This window comes from Corapipo altera, unplaced genomic scaffold, assembly GCF_003945725.1.
Source record: "Corapipo altera isolate COAL_440 unplaced genomic scaffold, ASM394572v1 61411, whole genome shotgun sequence".
Classification (NCBI taxonomy): domain Eukaryota; kingdom Metazoa; phylum Chordata; class Aves; order Passeriformes; family Pipridae; genus Corapipo; species Corapipo altera.
This window is the reverse complement of record NW_020884875.1, coordinates 23,478,975-23,497,626: the sequence shown is the minus strand read 5'-3', so window position 1 is coordinate 23,497,626 and position 18,652 is coordinate 23,478,975. Positions and strand designations below refer to the sequence as shown.

Below are 18,652 nucleotides of genomic sequence, written 5' to 3'. Positions count from 1 at the left end.
TCAGGAAGTGGTGAAGCTTATGTTTGAGTGCACCAGAAGGTCTGTATTTCCTATTCTCTAAGGAAAGGAGTGGCTGTACTGCATATGAATACTGTATTATTTTTTTCAGCCTTGTAAAGCATCCTGGAAATTATGCATCTGAGATTTTTGTTGCTTGGTCTGTCAGAGGAATTTTCATGTTTTATCCCTAGTAATGTTCAATGCTCTGTTGACTTATGGCAGCACTGCCTTCTGAGTAATCTTGCTGCAAGCATGTTCATGTAAATGTTTGAAATGGTGGCACTCTAAATAATAGTTTTTCATTTTAGTCAACTTCAGTTAATCAAAAGCTAGTTATGGTTGGATTAAATGGTTTAAGGGACTGCAAATTGCCATCATTTTTCTGCTGGATATTCCAGGCATCAAAACTAAAACCGCAGCGCACTTAAGATAATTTTCTCCTCTGTGTTCCTTATCCTTACCTTGGATAAGTTGGCTGAAGAATTTCCTGCTCGTCATTGCAAATACTTGAAGTGGTAACTTGGGCATGTGAATCCTGTATCTCCTCTTATAATTATCATGTGCTGGTTTCTCATGTCCCAGGATATATAATGTTCCTTTGCGAGGAACATTTCCCAGCTGCATATGCTTTGGGCAAAGAGTAGGCAAGTGTGAAGAGTAGCTGGTAGGAGAAATGAGTGGAGTGGCATCTGTTTATAACATAACCTGATTTTGCCTATTCAGTAGCAAATTCTGCCTTTCCTGACTTTACTGTTGTTTTTGTCTCTTCTATTTACAGTGCATACACATAGATGGCTTCTGAAGTGTATTTTATTGTTGTTGGATTGGTGTATTTTTCCAAGTAAAATAATAATTACTACTTAATGCTGAAGACACTTTATCCTTCTGACAGTCACTGTCCAGATTATTGCACATATGGTGAAGGGTCACTTCAAGAGGATTTATGAAGAGGATCCTTAATCCCTGTGAGATCACTAACCTGCTTGTTTCTCTCTAAGTAATTACTGCACCAGTAAAATCACATTGCCTTCCTGTGGGATAAAATTCAAAGATAAGGGGAACAATTGTATTTGCGATTGTTTAATGTCCTAACTTTTCACCAGAAGATGGCAGCAGGCTGATGTTAGTCACAGATATTTCAACTGCTTACTGTTGGATAAACGTGGAGGTAGTGGGCTAAACACTTGGAACTGAATTTACCATAGTTTGCGGCGAGAAACCTGGCATTGCAAAGCATTGCATGTCAAGCTGTTTTGTGGGTTTGTAGGTCTGGCTGGCTGCTGGCCTGCAAGTCCCCTGGAAGTCCTGGATGTTGTTCTTCAGTGATGTCCTTTCACCCGACATTTTTTCAAGAGCATTTGTTTTGGAAGAAAAATCAAAGCAGGTAGAGCTGTTGCTTAAAGAAGCTTGAATTATTACATATTGCATTTCAGTTCAAGAAAATGTTTTATTCTGTTCCTAGAATTAATTTTCTTGGCAATAAACATCAGTTAAACTGAATGCATGTTTTCTGTGACAGACAGCAAAAGTGGATAATGGACTGGAATTGATACTGGATGGTGCAGATAGAATTCAAGTTTTCAATGAAAAGCCTATGTAAATATTGACAAAAATTGTGGAATTCAGCAGCTTTTGCAGATGTTTTGTGTTATCGTTAGCGGAAAATGAGCTGTGTTAGCCAGAGAAACAAAGATGTTTTTTACTCTCCAGCCAAAAATTAATCTTCACCATAGTATATGTTTAGCATGGTAAGAACCCAAAATGCAGAGTTAGATACAATTATGAATTTTCTATTTTCAATGCATTCACATATTGCAGAATAACTTCACCACTGGCAAACCCCTTCTTTTAAAGAATGTAAGGAGAGGAAAATACAGGTCTTTTTCTTTGATTAGAAGTAAAACACCAAATCCAGCCAGTGTGATCCACTGCACCATGAGTTGATAAGACTTAATGCCAGACTTTCATATTTCCCTGTGTACCTGAAGCTGAGTTCCTTTAATGAGTTTAATATGGACAGACACATAAGAGAAGGTAATGCAGTCTAAGATCACTTGGTCTTGCCCAGACCCATATGTCAGCTAACACGTTACAGATTGAGTCCAAGATGCCACAGTCTAAATATTCATGCTGTTGTCATTTATTCCTACATGTTGATTCCTAATCCACAATCAAAGCAGTTATATGCCTGCAGCTGTTTTTAGTGACCTCTTTACAGCAAAACATGCTAATGCTGTGGAAAAACCCAAGCAAAAGTGAAAGATCCAATTCTTTGAAACTGTGGCTCTCAAATAAGTCTTCACCTGGGGAAAATCTGGCATTTGAAAATGGAACAATTAAAATTCCCATTAGTAGCGCATGCCAGCAATTTCAAAAGTTTGACAGATGCACATAGAAATAAAAAAGAACACAAAACTGTATGACCATTTTAACACAAAGGGCGGGGAGCTTCGCTTCACCTGTGTAGGTACAATTCAGTTGACTCGCAAGTTTTATGTAAAATCACTGGTAATTTCTGGTAAAGGCAGCTGTAGTGGGAGAATTGGATAGGTTGGCTGCCAGTCCAGTCAACTGCTTCCCCAGTCCCCATTCTACTGTCCACTCACTTGAGAGGTATGGGAAGAGAGGTAGCCATTGAAGACTGAGGCAAAAAAGTTGTTGAGTGTATCAGCTTTCTCTTCATCTACTGTTATCAGTTTACCAACATTGTTTATCAGTGGGGATACACCTTTTTTGACCTTTCTTTTCTGATTAACGTACCTGTAGAAGCCCTTCTTGTGATTCTTTGCTTCCTTTGCCAGGTTTAGTTCCAGCTTCACCTTGCCCTTCCTCACCCCATCCCTACACAATCAAACTTCATCTCGATACTCTTCCCAGGTTATCTGTCCTCATTTCCACTGTCTGTGCACTTGCTTATTTCTCTTTATTTTGACCAGCAGTTCCCTACTCAGCCATGCTGTCTCTTGCCTTCCTTGCCTGAATTCTTGCTCCTGGGAATTGCTAGCTCTTGCACTCTATGGAAGACTTCCTTAAAGATCTGCCGGCTCTGTTCCACTCTCTTGTCCCTGAGCGCAGTCTCACAAGGGAGAGACATGATATTGACTATCTTCTAGAAGAGCTGAAAGTTTGCTTTCCTAAAATTCAGGGGCCTAACTTTACTCCTTACCTGACCCATATGCTTCAGGACTGAGGACTCCACTAATGTATGATCACTGCAGCCCAGACTGCCTCCAATCTTGATGTCCCTGACAAGCTCACTTAATGTTTGTAACCCTCAAGTCCATTGTTGCATTCCCTTTGGTAGGGCTGCTTAATACCTGGCTCAAGACGTTACCATCTATGCATTCCAGGAGTCTTCTGGATTGCCTGCAGCTTGCTGTGCTACTTTTCCAGCATATGCCGGGGTGGTTGAAGTCCCAGCAGGACAAGAGCCTGTGAACACGATGCCTTTTGTAGCTGAAGCAACAAGGCTTCATCAATAGGCTTCCTTTGATCAGGGGCCTGTAGTAGACACCAACCACAAGGTTTCCTTTGTTGCCTCAGTCTCTGAATCTTACCAACAGGCTTTCAACCTGTTCATTGCTGTTCATCAGAGGCAACTCTTCACACTCAGTCCACCTCTTCCTCCCCTGTCTCTTCTGAATAGCCTTGGTAGGTCAGTGCTGTTCTCCTTTTGCTCACTTGTCTACACAAATGAGCTCAATATATGGGCAAACTTGCTTAATAAAGTTATGAGAAATGGACTAAAAAGGATGTTAAGCAGACTTTATAGTCTAGCACAATATGGTGCCCCTGCCTGTATCTCAGATTGACTTGCTTTTTCTTCATCTAGGTGAACTTGGTTTTCTTAGGCTATTTGTGCTGGCTTCATAGACTTTTTTAACTGCAGGCAGTAGTAGTACAGAGAAGTAACCCTTTCTCTGTGCAGGTTATGCTTTTGCACTTTAAATAATCAAGACTGTAGCACCCGTTGCAACGCTGTCTTAGTATTTTGTAGTTGCAATCACAAAATGGTTTGAGTTTAGGAAGGCTTAGTCAGCGAGGCAAGATGGTGGAGTTGCTCTTTATGTGAGAGAGCAATTGGAATATAATGAGCTATATCCAGGGGCAGACAAATGAGTTGAGAGCTTATGGGTAAGAATTAAGGGACAGGCTAATATGAGTTACACTTTTGTGGGTGTTTACTACAGGCCACCTAATCAGGAGGAGGAAGTTGATGAAGCTTTCTATGGGCAGCTGGAAATAGCCTCATGATCACAGGCCCTGGTTCTCCTGGGGGACTTCAACCACCCTGATGTTTGTTGGAGGGACAACATGGCTCGGTACACGCTGTCCAGGAAGTTCCCACAGATTATTGAAGATAACTTTTTGACACAAGTGGCGGAAAAGTCAACAAGGAAAGGTGTGTTACTGGACCTGGTACTAAACAAACCAGGAGGAACTGTTTGAAGATGTGATGGCTGGGGGCAGCCTTGGCTGCAGTGACCATGAAATGGTGGAACTCAGGATCCTGTGTGGAGGAAGCAAAGCAGTAAACAGGACTAGAACACTAAACTTTCTGAGAGCTAACTTCAACCTCTTCAAAGAACTGCTTAGAGGAATCCCATAGATAGGGCTCTAGAAGAGAAGAGAGTGCAAGAGAGTTGATCAATGTTGATCAATATTCAGCATCACTTCCTCCAAGATCAAGACCACTATATCCCCACGAGCAAGAAATAAAACAAAGACAGCAGGAGACATGCATGGATGAGCAGGGAGCATCCAGCAAATCATAAACAGATGGAAGAAATTTCCAGGATGTGGCTAAAGGGACAGGCCACATCAGAAGACCATAGGAATGCTGTCAGATATGCAGGGATGTGATGAGGAAGCTCAAGGCTCGCCTGGAATTGAGTCCAGTAAAGGATATCAAAGACAACATGAAGGGCTTCTACAGGTACATCAGCAGCAAAAGGAAGATTAAGGGAAATGTAGGGCTGCTGCTGAATCAGAGAGTGTCTCGTTGGATGGAAGACACAGAGAAGGTGGACTTACTGAATGCCTTCTTTGCCTCAGTCTTTACTGCAGAGGCCAACCCTCAGGAATCCCAGACCTTGGAGGTGAGAGAGGAAGGCTGAAGAAAGGAAGACTTCCCCTTGGTTGCAGAGGGCTGGGTTAGAGATTGACGAGACAGACTTAACACCATAAATCCACGGGCCCTGATGGGATGCACCCACGGATGCTGAGGGAGCTGGCAAATGTTATTCCTTAGCCACTCTCCATTATCTTTGAAAAATCATGGAGAACAGGATTGACTCCATGCCTGATGACTGGAGAAAAACCAGTGCTACTTCGGATTCAAAAAGGGCAAGAAGGAGGACTCAGGAAACTGCTGGCCAGTCAGTCTCACCCCAGTCCCAGGAAAGGTGATGGAACAGATCATTCTGGAGGTCATCACAAAGCATGTAAAAGACAAGAAGGTCATCAGAAATAGTCAGCATGGACTCACCAATGGGGAATCCTACTTGACCAATCTGATACCTTCTGTGATGGCATGGCAGAATGGGTTGATGAGGGCATGTTGTCTACCTTGGCTTCAGCGAGGCTTTTGACACTCCTCCCACAATATCCTCTTAGGCAGGACATGTGGGTTAGGTGAATGGACAGTGAGGTGGATCAAGAACTGTCTAAATGGCAAAGCTCAGAATGTTGTGATGAGTGGAGCAGAATCCAGTCAGCGGCCCCAAGGGATCCCCAGGGATCAATACTGTGTCCAGTCTTATTCCACTTATTTATTAACAGCCTGGATGAAGGGACTGAGGGCACCCTCAGCAAGTTTGATGATGACATTAAACTAAGGTTAGTGGCTGATACACCTGAAGGCTGTGCTGCCATTCAGTGAGACCTTTATAGGCTGGAGAGTCAGGCAAAGAGAAACCTAATGAGGTTCAACGAGGCCAAGTGTACGGTCCTTCACCTGGGGAGGAATAACCCCAAGTACCAGTGCAGCTGAGGACTGACCAGTCCCAGAGCAGCTCTGCAGAGAAGGACCTGTGAGTCTTGGTGGATGACAAGTTGACTGTGAGCCAGGAAGGCCAATGGTATCCTGGGGTGCACTGGGAAGAGTGTGGCCAGCAGGCTGAGGGAAGTGATCCTCCTCCTCCTCTACTTGGCCCTGGTGAGGCCACATCTGGAGTGCTGTGTCCAGTTCTGGGCTTCTCAGTACCAGAGAGACATGGAGGTACTGTAGAGGGTCCAGTGGAGGGCTACAATGATGATCAGGGGTCTGGAACATCTCTCTGATGAGGAGAGACTGTGGGAGCCGGGCCTGTTTAGTCTGGAGAAGAGAAGACTGAGAGGGAATCTCATCAATACGTACAAATCTCTCAAAGGTGGATGTTAAGAAGATGGTGCCAGACTCATTTCAGTGGTGCCCAGTGACAGGACATGGAGCAGTGGCCATAAACTAAAACACAAGAAGTTCCACTGTAACGTGAGGAAGAATTTGTTTACACTGAGGGTGGCAGAGCACTGGAACAGGCTGCCCAGGGAGGCTGTGGAGTCTCCCTCTTTGGAGACATTCAAAACCCACCTGGATGTGTTCCTGTGTCACCTGCTCTAGGTGATCCTGCCTTGGCAGGGAGTTTGGACTATTGTTAAGGTTGTAATGGATCTTAAATATCATCTATTTCCAATCCCTCTGTCCTGAGCAGGATCACCTTCCACTAGAACAGTTTGCTCAAAACCCCATCCAACCTTGGCCTTGGGCATTTCCAGAGACTCTGTGGCTGACTTATAAAGTGAGCTCCTCTTAATCAGCTACCTGTGAGTGTCTAACTCCTGTGCTGTTTTTGTCCCTTGCAGATGTCATCCTTAGCCACACCTACCCATTGGGCTCTATAAAAAGAGTAAGAAGCCCTGCATTCCATTGAAGTATGTGGAGTGATACTCCCTTTATCCCTTCACTGTTCCCAAAGGCTCATTTAAGCCAAAAGAAGTGTACAAGAAGGCACAGATGGAATCTTAACTGCCAAGTATGAAAAATAGAGTAAGGACTTAGATAATATGTGTGAGAGTTGGGTAATGGAGAAAAGAAAAAATTATTGGTCTTCACAAGGGGAACCTGACAAGAACAACAATGCAGTGGTACAGTGATGAGGGCTGTGTGAAGATGGCATGAAGGTCTGTCTGAAGCCACTTATTATAGTGGAGGCAAGCAGCATTTTCTTGCACTTCTAGAGTTTGAGACGTGATATAATCAGGGAATACACGGCCGTAGAAGGACAACCAAGGTCTTGGCTTTTACGTACTTTCTGGATTGGAGAGGGTTCTGGGAAACCAGAAGAAATGTTGTCTAGGAGGTATTGATGTTACTGGAGGAGTATTCTTTTGTTCTGCACTTGGTGTGGTACTTTGTACAAAGTAACATGAGTGCCTGATTTCCAAGGAGGCCTGAATATAGTGATCTTGATGATTGGAAAGGAAGTGTGGACATTTCCTCAGGACAGTTGCTGTAGATTGCTGGGCTGTTTCTTTTGTTCAGTTTTGTTGTTTCTTAGTCTTGATGTCTGAAAGTCCTCATATTTACAGTGTACCCCTTTCCCAGATGAAGTTTACTTCCTTGCTGCTGGCAGTGATGTTGCAAGCACTTGTCCACAGTAGGAGCTAATAAAAATTGGAATCTAATCCTTTAATATGAATCTGACAGCTTCCCTTTCCTAAAACAGTTGCTGCTGCCTGATCTTGTTGTTTACTTCCTTTTTTCTCCCTCACAGTCTTGAGCAATATCATTTTTGCCTTTGCTGAACTGAATTAGAGATGCCAGGGGCTATTAAAAAAGTCTTAACAGCTAACACCACCCATTTTTCCTCATAGAATAATTTAGATTGGAAAAGGCCTAAGATTATTAGGCCCAACCATTAAGCTAACAAGCCCACCACTACACTAAGTCCCTCAGTGCCATATCTACATGTCTTTTAAATATCTCCAGAATGGTGACCATGTCCTTGGGCAGCCTATTCCAATCTTTGATGACCCTTTCTCTGAAGAGATTTTTCCTAATAACCAACCTAAACCTCCCCCGGTGCAACTTGAGGCCATTTCCTCTCATTCTGTTGCTTGTGACTGGGAGATGAGATCGACCCCCCACCTGGCTACATCCTCCTTTCAGGTAGTTGTAGATAGCAATAAGGTCTTTCCAGAGCCCCCATCATGTGCCTCCAGGCTAAATAACCCCAGCTCTCTCAGCCATTTTCATAGGACTTATGCTTCAGACCCTTCACCAGCTCTGTTTTCCTTCTCTGGACATGCTCCAGCACCTTAACGTCCTTCCTGTCATGAGGGGCCAAAACTGAACACAGGATTCGAGGTGCAACCTCACCAGTGCTGAGTAGATGTACTCATGCTTAATTAGACACTGTTAACTGTGGTCTGTGTTTGGCCGAGCCACCTGTGAGAGTCTGTTCTTTTCCTGCCAAGTCATGAGAAAACAAGCACTGATAAAGGGGAACTTCGTCCTTGAAGGAAGCATCTTGAGTAAACTGAAATTAATTGGAGCCTAGCTATTGGCTGATGGCTCTTCAGTGACAATTGAAGGAGAAAGTGAAGAGGAGGGTGTTGAAGTAAGCCCCTAGACTCATTAGGAAAGACCCTCGATGTGCAGCATGCAGGCACAGGAGGGGTATCACTTACATAATGGGGGGAGGGACTGAAGGCCTCTAACTGGGTGATGCTGGCCACACTTGCCCAGGTAGACATCACAGACTAACTGTATAGAAAGCAGACAGGTTTTTTTCTCAGGAGAGGCAGCATGCTTGACATTGGAGACCATGTTTTCCTCATAGGGATGCCTGCCAAAGTGTTGAGCCTACTGACACACTGAGAATGCAGAAGCTCATTATATTGAGAATCTTGAACATTCTGGGCTTGGTATGTTCGACAATCTTGTGAATAACACCTGAGTGAGTTGGGGGTTGTCTTGGACTTGTTTCCTTTTCCTGTTTCTTGGTTTCTCATTTTGTTTGCTACTTCTTTGTAATAAATGCTGTTTTGTAAGTGTTAAAAACACAGAGAAGAACAGTTAGTCATTGGATTGCAAGTTTTTCTGTCCTCTGGGCAACACAAATGCTAAGAAAACATGCTCAATGTGAAAGTGCCAAGGTGTAGTGGAAAAATGCCACCACCTGTTAGAGGGCTACTAAAAATTCTGGCTAAACATACAGAAAATTAATTGACGGAGCATATGAAAATAACTGCAGGGACTGTGAGGCAAGGAAACACTGATTCATCACCAGCCTTCTCTAGTAACATTTCACTGAGTGTTGTGACTGCAAGACCCCTTGATAAGGTCTGGGAGTTGCAGACAGCAGGACTTGTCATGGTGTGTTGGATATAGGTTACCATCATTTTATCAGCAGATCAATCTCTTATCTGTAATCTCTGCTGCAGGTTCTATTGTATTGCAGTAGTCAGAGTGGAAAAAGGTATTCCCACTGTCAGAAAACACTTAATCACACTGTTGAAGAATTGTCTGCCTGTAATGCGTTACTTGCTTCTGGAACAGCCTTGACTGTTTCAAACATAGGATTGTGCAGTAGTGGCTTGGGAAAGACCCTTTCCATTACTGAAGTTTCCCTGCTACTGAGGATGCTGAATGTCAGTTCTATTCCTGCTTGTATTTTCTTGACCCCTCTTAAAAAACACAATGGCTTCAAATTGGTGACAGAAGTATGCCAAGGGGCTGTAATGCGTGATACTTACATAAGCACCTCTTGATATTCTTGGTTATTTTTGCTTCTGCATTTCTGTTTTTAACCCTATACCTCATACATTGTCATGTGAATTCTCTTCCCTTTTGCTTTACACAGACTTTTGAGAACCTTGTTTGTTTGCTAAAATGCAGAAGTAATACAGTATATTCAGAGGCTCAGACTCTTGCCCACTCAGATGCATCATTACTCCAGATACAAAGTGCAATACTAATATTAGAATAGATCCTGTACTGACTGTTTCTCCTGACTGGCTGCCAGCGGTCTAAACAGATTGTGCACACAGGTGGAGAAGTACTGTGATATAAGAGACTGAATTTGCTGGTGCCAGGCAGCAGACCCTCTGCCCTGTACCAAAGGATGTGGACAGTAAAATAGGTTCAAGTTATTAAAGTTGGATGGTAATGCTGTTTTCTTCTCCATCTGTTTCTGCAATGTTTTGTTAGTATTAAGTAACACTACCCCAGTATTTTTAAATAGCTCTTTCAAAGCAGCGCTTGAGAAAAAGCTGACTGTCTGACCATGCTGATGTTGCTTTGCTCAACTAGTGTTTTGCTGTAAAACTGTTTTGATGTTATCTCCCCATCCTGGCCTGAACTGGTGTACAGTGTGTTGTCTGGGAGGCTATTGTTGCCTTCCTCGTATGTTTCCTGTACACACTAGATAGCCTGCTATAATTATTAGCCTTTAAAAGGAGTTATGTCTCGTGGCATAACTCCATGGTAGAATAGAGATAGTGTTATGTAGAGCCATCACCTTCACTAAGTGGAAAGAAGGGGGAATCTGACCTGCCTGGGGTTATTGAGAACTGCCTCAGCTCCTTTTGCAAAGAGTGTGTTTCCAAATGCAAAAGGTTCATGTGTTTCACTAACTGCTTGTATCATATCCAGACTTTCTTATGTTGTGGAGAGAAGTGGAAGTATTAATTACTTTGTGTGTCCCGAAAAAGGAACATAGTTTTTTTCCATAGCACAAAAGAAATAACTACATTATTCTACACAAGAGAGGTTACATAGCTCACGAAGTGTTGCCACAGAAACCTAAACCATCTGAAAAGCTTGTCAAGAGACATGAGAGTATGGATTTGACCTCCACTTACAAACATGACTCCTATGTCTTGAGTAGCTCCATGCCTCTCCTGTGTGATAAGACACATCTTCAGTGCCAAGATGCATATAAGAACTACTTAGAAAGGTATATCTCCTTGCAGCTTCTTTCAGGACTTCACGGTTAACTTCATTTTTGAAGAAGACAGATTAAAAGAAAGCATTAAGTTTTTATTCCTTCTTATATGTATGTCAACAAGCTGTCAAGGAACCATACAGACAGACATTGATGGTCATACAGCAGCATTGGGAGCTCTCTGAATTCACTTCCTTTGCATATCTGACAGGCCTACAGGCATCTTATGTAGAGAAGGGCCATGGGAATTCCTGCAACTATATCCAGCAATATCATCTTTAGGATAGTCTGAACGTAATCCTGGTATACTGCAGGGCTGATCCACACATGCAGTGGATCAGACACGTCTAAAATATGTAAAATTTGCTAGGTCTGAGCAGTTCATGAAGCATGGGACTCTTTCTGTGTATGCTGCAGAGTTTTTCCAGGAATGTACAAGAGATGTACTGCGCTGGTTTAAAGGTAAACCAGCAGGGGAAATGAACCCAACTCAAAAGAGAGATTATAAGTCAGAATAACAATTTAATAAAATAATGCAATAAGTACGATTATACAGACAAACAATTGGTTTTAACCCACTAAACCCAAATTATAGCCCAGCACCCCGGGGCATGAACAGAGTGGTGTTCTTTGGGCCCCCTGAGTCCAAAGTAAAAGGAGAGGGGAAAACCTGTTGCTGAGAGTGCTGTTGCAGTCTGGTCAGGAGTGGTGATTGCAGTCTGGTTGAGAGTGGTGATCTGCAGTCTTCCTCTGGATCCCACGAGTGGTTAAAAAAGTCCCAAGACCCCAAGATTATATATCCTCCAGTTCAGGCAGGAATGCCCAGTACCTCCCTCCCTCCCACAATGGGTGTGAGGACAGGAGCATCCTCCTATCTCACAGGCCTCTTAACACCCAGTTTATAGCTTGAGGAGTCAGGCTGCTCTGCGCAAAGGGTGTAAATGGTCTATTGATAACAGTTTCTGGGAAATGGCATGGAAGGCTATAGAATACACAGTTTTAGGTTACACCCATACAATGATGAACTGGTCCCAGCAGTTCTAACTAGGACATGTACCCAGGAAATATGGACACATAATGCACTCAAGCTCTACCGCTGGTAAAACAGGCAAACTGTGCATCAACCTACGCCCTTGTTTCTCAGTAGCAGTACCTTGGTGTAGGAGGCTTGTCTTTGTGGGAGCTTATTTCCTTCTCCACCAGCAGAAATTCTCTTCTGCATGCACTGGGAGAAAACTTTCAGTCACACAGTTACAACAACCATGCTAGTTTAGGTAGTAAGTCATAAGTAGAAAGTTTAGAGGATTTTCCCTCCCCTCTGCATACCTTTCAGCTAGCTAACATGGGTAGGCAGATAGTTAGAATTTGTGTATTTCTTAAACTATTTTTACTTATTTTATTTTATTTTTATAATGCTGTGCAAATGTAATAGCTTATGATTGGTGCTGACATTGAGATTTGTCCCAATGTACAGAGGCAATTTATTTTTTAAAATTCAAAATTATATAGGAAGTCAGGAAGTTGGGAAAGGTATGTGAATGCAGCATTAAAATTACCTGGCTGAAATGAGTGAAAGTCAGATTTCAGTGCAGGTGCATGTTTGCAACACCATAAACTGCAATTTTTACACTAAGCACACAGGAAATGCTCCTTATTTAGAATGACTTGATTTGTGAAGTCTATGACCCACAAGTGCAAAATACCCACATTTACACAATTTTGAACACCTAGTTCTGCATAGGCAATGTCAACAGACGGTATTCATTGGGATAGCTTCAGTGAAACCAATAAAAGAAGGCTGCTTAGTGCAAGCGAAGGATCTTTCTTTCTGTGTTTTGATATTCTTAACTTCTTTGTATCTGAAACAGATGTATAACTTTGTCTTTTATAGGTGTTTAGGTCAGCACCTTATCTGTAGCTCCAGAGCTCTAATAAAATGTATCACAGACACATTTGGTTATAATTTGCAGTATTTTTCAAAACACTGCAAATGGAAATCTTTGTCCAAACTCCCTCAAAAATCAAGCTGCATACTGAATGAATTTTCTTTTAAAGGCCCAGGTTCAACAAAACATACAGGCTCTCACTGTGTTATTCTCTAAGAGTTGCTAGGTTTTACTGATCCCTACTGTTGTGGTTTAACCTCAGCCATCAACCAAGCCTCATGCAGCCACTCACTCACTGCCCCACCAGTGGGATCATGGGGAGAACTGGAAGGGTAAAAGCTGGAAAACTCATGGGTTGAGATAAGGACAATTTGATAGGTAAAGCTAAAGCTATGTACACAAGCAAAACAAAACAAGGAATTCATTCACTGCTTCCTACGGGCAGGCAGACGTTCAGCCATTGCCCAGAAAGCAGAGCTCCATGACATGCAACTGTTACTTGGGAAGGCAAACACCATCAGTCCTGATATCCCCCACTTCCTCCTTCTTCCTCTCATTTTACATACTGAGTATGATATTATATGGTCTGGAGTATCCCTTTGGTCAGTTTGGGTCACCTGTCCCAGCTGTGTCTCCTCCCAGCCTTCCATGTACCCCCAACTTCTTTGCCAGTGTGGCAGTGTGAAAAGCAGAAAAGGCCTTCACTCTGTGAAGCAATAAAAAATACACCTTTATTACCAGTCTTGTGTTCAGCACAAATCTAAAACACTGCCCCATACAAGACACTGTGAAGAAAATTAACTCTACCCCAGCTGAAACCAGTACACCTACTCAAGTGTAAAAATTTGAAACATTCTATTCAGTTAATTATTGTAACTGAAATATTTGAACAGCATATATAATAGTGCTGCATTGGTATTAAATTACCTTTCCTACTGTATAGTCATGTTCCTTCTGACTAAACACACCATATCCCAAATGACACTGTAGGTTTAAGATGATGCTATTGCATATCAGAGTTCATGTCAGATGATTTTGCAACTTAAGGTTTCAAAATTCTCATCTCCTCCAGGCTACACACATAGCTGTCTCTGTCTATCTGCAGATATGTAATCTAATTTTAATTTAGTCTTGCTTGGGTATAGGTCTTGCCTAACCCTCTAACAACATATGGTTCATATCCTCCATTCCCTCCTGTACCCTCTAATGTTTTCAAGATTGAGCTACATGGGAGACTATTAATATCTGTGAGATAAGAATTAGAGTTACAATAAAACTGTAACATATTTTGAAGGAATAGTAGCACTGCTGGCTTACACAAAGTAAAATAAATTCATAATGCCTAAAACAGATGGACTTGCTTATCATATTCTGAATATTTTGCCAGAGCTGAGGTTATAAATGCGTAGATTGTTTTCCAGCAAAGATGGAACCTAAAAATCTTTTTGGTAACTCTTGGTTGGCATCTGAAATGTGAGATCTCTGAACAAGCCTTTGCTTAGAGATTGGCTGAACCTCATAGGTTTTTCACTTTTTAATACTTTATTAATGCTTCTGCTGCAATAACACATCTGTATATGTATATACTCATGGTTCATCCTGTTGGACCATTACTCCAGCAAAATTATGTGCCTGGATATGGGCACAAGGTCAGCATCTCACTGCTGTAGTGGTGCCTGGACATCTCCTTTTGCCCTAGAGAAACAAGAGCGCCTGGGGCAAACTCTGTTTGGAGTGGAGAGTTCAAATATGCTGATACCTAATTGCATCATTTACTCTATAATACTTTGAAATCTAGACTTCCTTCCTGTGCAAAGTTAGCTGGAAGCTTATTTGCCTCATGACCCTTAGTGTGGTTTGGAAGGAGGGAAAAAAATCCCAAACAACACAACCAACAAAAAAACCCTTGGGTTAGCTCCAAGACTATTTAATTACAACTTCCTACCAGTAACCATAATGCTCTCTAGGGGAAGTTGCACAAGACTGCTAGGAAGCTGCAGCGCTGGTCAGACAGTTAGGCAGCTTTGTGACAGATTCCTAGTGTGACTGAGAGCAAATCTTTTTAAATTACAGGGCCCTCCTGTATTCACCAGAAAACCTGATGTATATCTTCCTCCTCTGGAAATAATGGACCTTTACACCACTACTCAGATATATTACAAGCACGCAAATGGTAAGCCAGACAAGATGTGTCAACCTTTGGCCCACGTTAAAAAAATTACTGAGCCATTCATTAGCTCTTCTGTAATGAAAGAAGCATATAAGCCTTGGCTGTGCAAGAAATTAAAACCTGTCACTCATGCTCTGGAGCTGACTTTCCTAGCAAAAAAAAAATATATTTCTTGACTACTTTTCGGACCCATCATGCACCTCATTTGCTCACAGTGATGCATGGCCTGTTACAAAGACCCACCTGGTTACATCTTTGAGGGAACTGATGCTGCTGGTCACAGTCTCTATATCACTACACCCAAGAGTGAGTGCCTGTAAAGGAAACTTAAGTAAAAAGAGAGCGGACGCAGCCTTCTTGGAAACGGATTCAAAGAGCAGGGCCTCAGTGAGCTACAAATGACAGTTCGATATTTTTGTAACCTTCTTTCAAACCAATCACTGGATTTGCATTTAGAGAGCTCTTAAAATAAACTTAATTCCCTGTCAGTGAATTTTTCTGGATCATTTTCACAAATGAAGAATACAAAATCAAGGGAAAAGACACATTGATCCTTGTTTCTCTGTATTTTTTTTTTTTTATTTTCCCCACCTAACATTTGGTCATTGATTGAAGGAGGTGCCCTCCTGAGACACTAGTAGAGAGACTTCTTGGTAATATATGTCATTACTGGTGTAATGGGGGTTCAGCTGCATCCATAAAAACAGAGGTAGAACAGGTAAATTATATGCTCTGAAGTCACACTTAAAAGTCATTGCTGGATAAGTGTATCAGGGCTTAATTAAACACTGATACTTTTGGTCTGTGTTTGGCCCAGCCACCTGTGATTTTATCTTTTTCCTGCCAATTTATGAGAAAACAAGCACTGATAAATGGGAACTTCGTCCTTGAAGCAAGTATCTTGCATAAACTCAAATTAATTGCTGTCTTCTGATTGACTAATTGCCTTTCAAGGGCACTTGAAAGGCAAAGTGAAGAAAAGGGAGATGAAGTAAAACCCCTAGAATCAATTAGAAAAGACCCCTGAGGTATAACACACATGCACAAGGGGAATCCTGAGTTACTCACACATGTGCAGAAGAGATCCCACTTGCATAACCAGGGAGTGGGACTGAGGTCCTCTAGTGGGCTGGTGCTGACCACACCAGCCCAGGTAGACGTCACTCAGTTAATTGTATAAAAGAAGTTAGCTCTTGTTGGAGGTCGGTAGCAAGCTTCACATCAAGGACAACGTTGACTTTCGTGGGGATGCCCGCTATTTTGTGAGCCTGCTGACTCTCCAGGAATGCAGCTTCTGGTATGGGTAGTTCTAGGTATTCTGAGTCGGTAACATAACTTTATAAGCAACACCTGGGTAATTGCGGGAGTCGTACCAAGGGCTTATTTTCCTCCTCCTTCCTCTCTTTTGGGTTTGTTTGTTTTGTTGGCTACCTCTTGGTAATAAATATCAGTTTTTGTTGAGCTTTCAACGGTGTTATGGTTTCAGCTGCAGTATCCTCCGAACTCTCCCTGTTACAATAAGTCTGAGATTTCAGCCTTTTTAGTACTCCCATCAAAGACACATACAAAAGCTACAATTGCTGGATAAATATTACTGAATATTGCACCTTCAATAATTGTGTCACTGTGTTGTCCAGAACTAGGTAATCAGATGGGAGGTTGTCCTGCCAAAGATACCACCCTAGGCTGACACCTTGCAAGGGAACCTTTTTCAGTAAAAGCTCTTAACTGAAGGATGCTGGACAGTTACCAGAAATGTCAAAGGGTTGAAATTGTCATGTGTTGCTACAGTTCAGCCAGCAGCTAGAGCGATACTATCTTTTGGATAGGGCCAGTATTAAGCTTCTCACCAGAACTCTTAATTTCTCTGTCCAAAGTGCTTTCTGTAGGCTTTCAAGTGTTCCATTAGCTCTATGAAACTTTCTGACTTTTAAGAGCATTCCACTTTCCTAAATCCTCCTCTCCCTTACTCCTGGCAGCTCTTGCTGTTTTCTAAGTATTTTGTTCGAGTCCTAGCTAGAGCTATTGTGTGCTTGATGATTCTTTTGGGTCCCTTCCAACTCTATTTATATATGCTTCTATGATTCTGTGAAAGACTTGTGTCTGACCACCAAAGCAACATTAAAAGAGGAAGTGGAAGACAATTTCTATATAAATGTATTTTAAAACTTTGAAAAAGCCTTGAAACCTGTTGGGATAGAAATTTTCCATAGATGCTTGCAAGTTAAAGCCAAACATATTCCATTTGAAAAAATGAATGCTTAACCCCGAGGGTGGGAAGCAACTGGAACAATACCCTAAAGGCACAGTGGGTCTGCTTCACTTAAAGTCTTTGAGTCAGCCCTAAAGGCCTTCTCTAAACATAGGCTCTAGTTCAATGAAAAATTATGTGCTTGCAGCAGGAACAACTAGGCAAACTCTACAGACTACACTATACAAAAGGACCAAACTGTGCAGTCACTGATGACTCTGTACAGCCTTCAGAAATTCATGAATCTGTAAAACAGTCACTCACCCATAGTGAGTAATTGAGCTAGAGTATGTTCGGCTTTTTTTTCTTTTTCAGGTCCTCCTCTTACCAGCCTTCTTGAACCTTCATTTCTTTAATATTGAACTTCAACAGGAAAATACTTTTTCTTTCCTGTCTCTTTTGATTCAATTACTTTTCTGATTTTAGTTATCAATCTGTAATTCTGTCAATTCTGAAAGAGAGTTTATATGAAAGATATAGCTGAGGCTTGTGACTGTGCAAGAGATTGTTCTTTTATGTTTGAAAGCTCCCCAATGTTCTTTCAGCTCTTTGATGTGTCTGGCAGGGAATGCAGAGTAAGGAGAGTCTAGTGTGTAAATCCATCTTCACTACAGGTTTGTGGATCTTTTTTGGTGGGTGAAAATTAGATAGTCTTATCAATCTGGATAGCAATGCAATATTCTACTTAGCATTAGTAATTCTGGATTTTGAACATTAATAATGGGAAGCTTGATTTTCCAAACAGTGGACCAGGTCACACCAGCATCAAGCAGACACAACTGTTTTAATCCAACACTTTCACAGCATAAGATACAGACCTGGATTTTTTTTTCCTGACCTATACCTACATGTGTTAAAAACTTAGGAAAACCAATATATGACAACACTAAAAATAAAGAGAGTTCGCTTGGATGATTAAAGGTGTGATTCCACAGAAATTAAAGCTAATTAAAGCTCGGGCTGCTGCAATTTCACTACATTCTCCTTCTGCAGCTGTATGTTTCCCCTCTTTTTGGTAACCTTTATGCTCTCTGACTGCATGATGGGTCAGATCAGAAGGCTTACCTTACTGGCAGCTAAGTAGTGTTTTAGTAAAGACCCATTTACTTAATTTTCCTGGACCAGTGCACCACACAGTTGCACAATTACAGACTTAGGTGAAGACATCAGTGAAGAATCACATGGCTCAGGTAGCTCAGGTAGATGTGACTTGACTGGCTGTGGTCATTCATCTCCACATCTCCACTTCCCAAGCATGTTTTTCAATGCCTTTTAACTTGGTGTTACCCTGAAGCAAAGCCTTTGTGTCCTGTCTGATCTCCCTTGGAAGAAGTGTTTGTTTAATCATGTCTCTGTCAGTTTCCTATCCACATGGATGACAAGAAGGTGATGGATTCACCTTCTTGATGATTCACCA

The 18,652-nt window shown here is 42.0% G+C and overlaps 1 protein-coding gene across 1 annotated transcript; it reads left to right on the top strand.

The window, feature by feature from the left end:
* Window positions 1-4,862: 4,862 nt before the first annotated feature.
* SAXO1 (stabilizer of axonemal microtubules 1) lies at window positions 4,863-15,875 on the top strand. Its single transcript, XM_027634588.1, is given in 7 exon segments — window positions 4,863-5,099; window positions 10,750-10,940; window positions 11,299-11,371; window positions 14,888-15,133; window positions 15,136-15,200; window positions 15,202-15,290; window positions 15,802-15,875. Coding segments are annotated over 7 exon segments (975 nt in total).
* The last annotated feature ends 2,777 nt before the right edge of the window (window positions 15,876-18,652 follow it).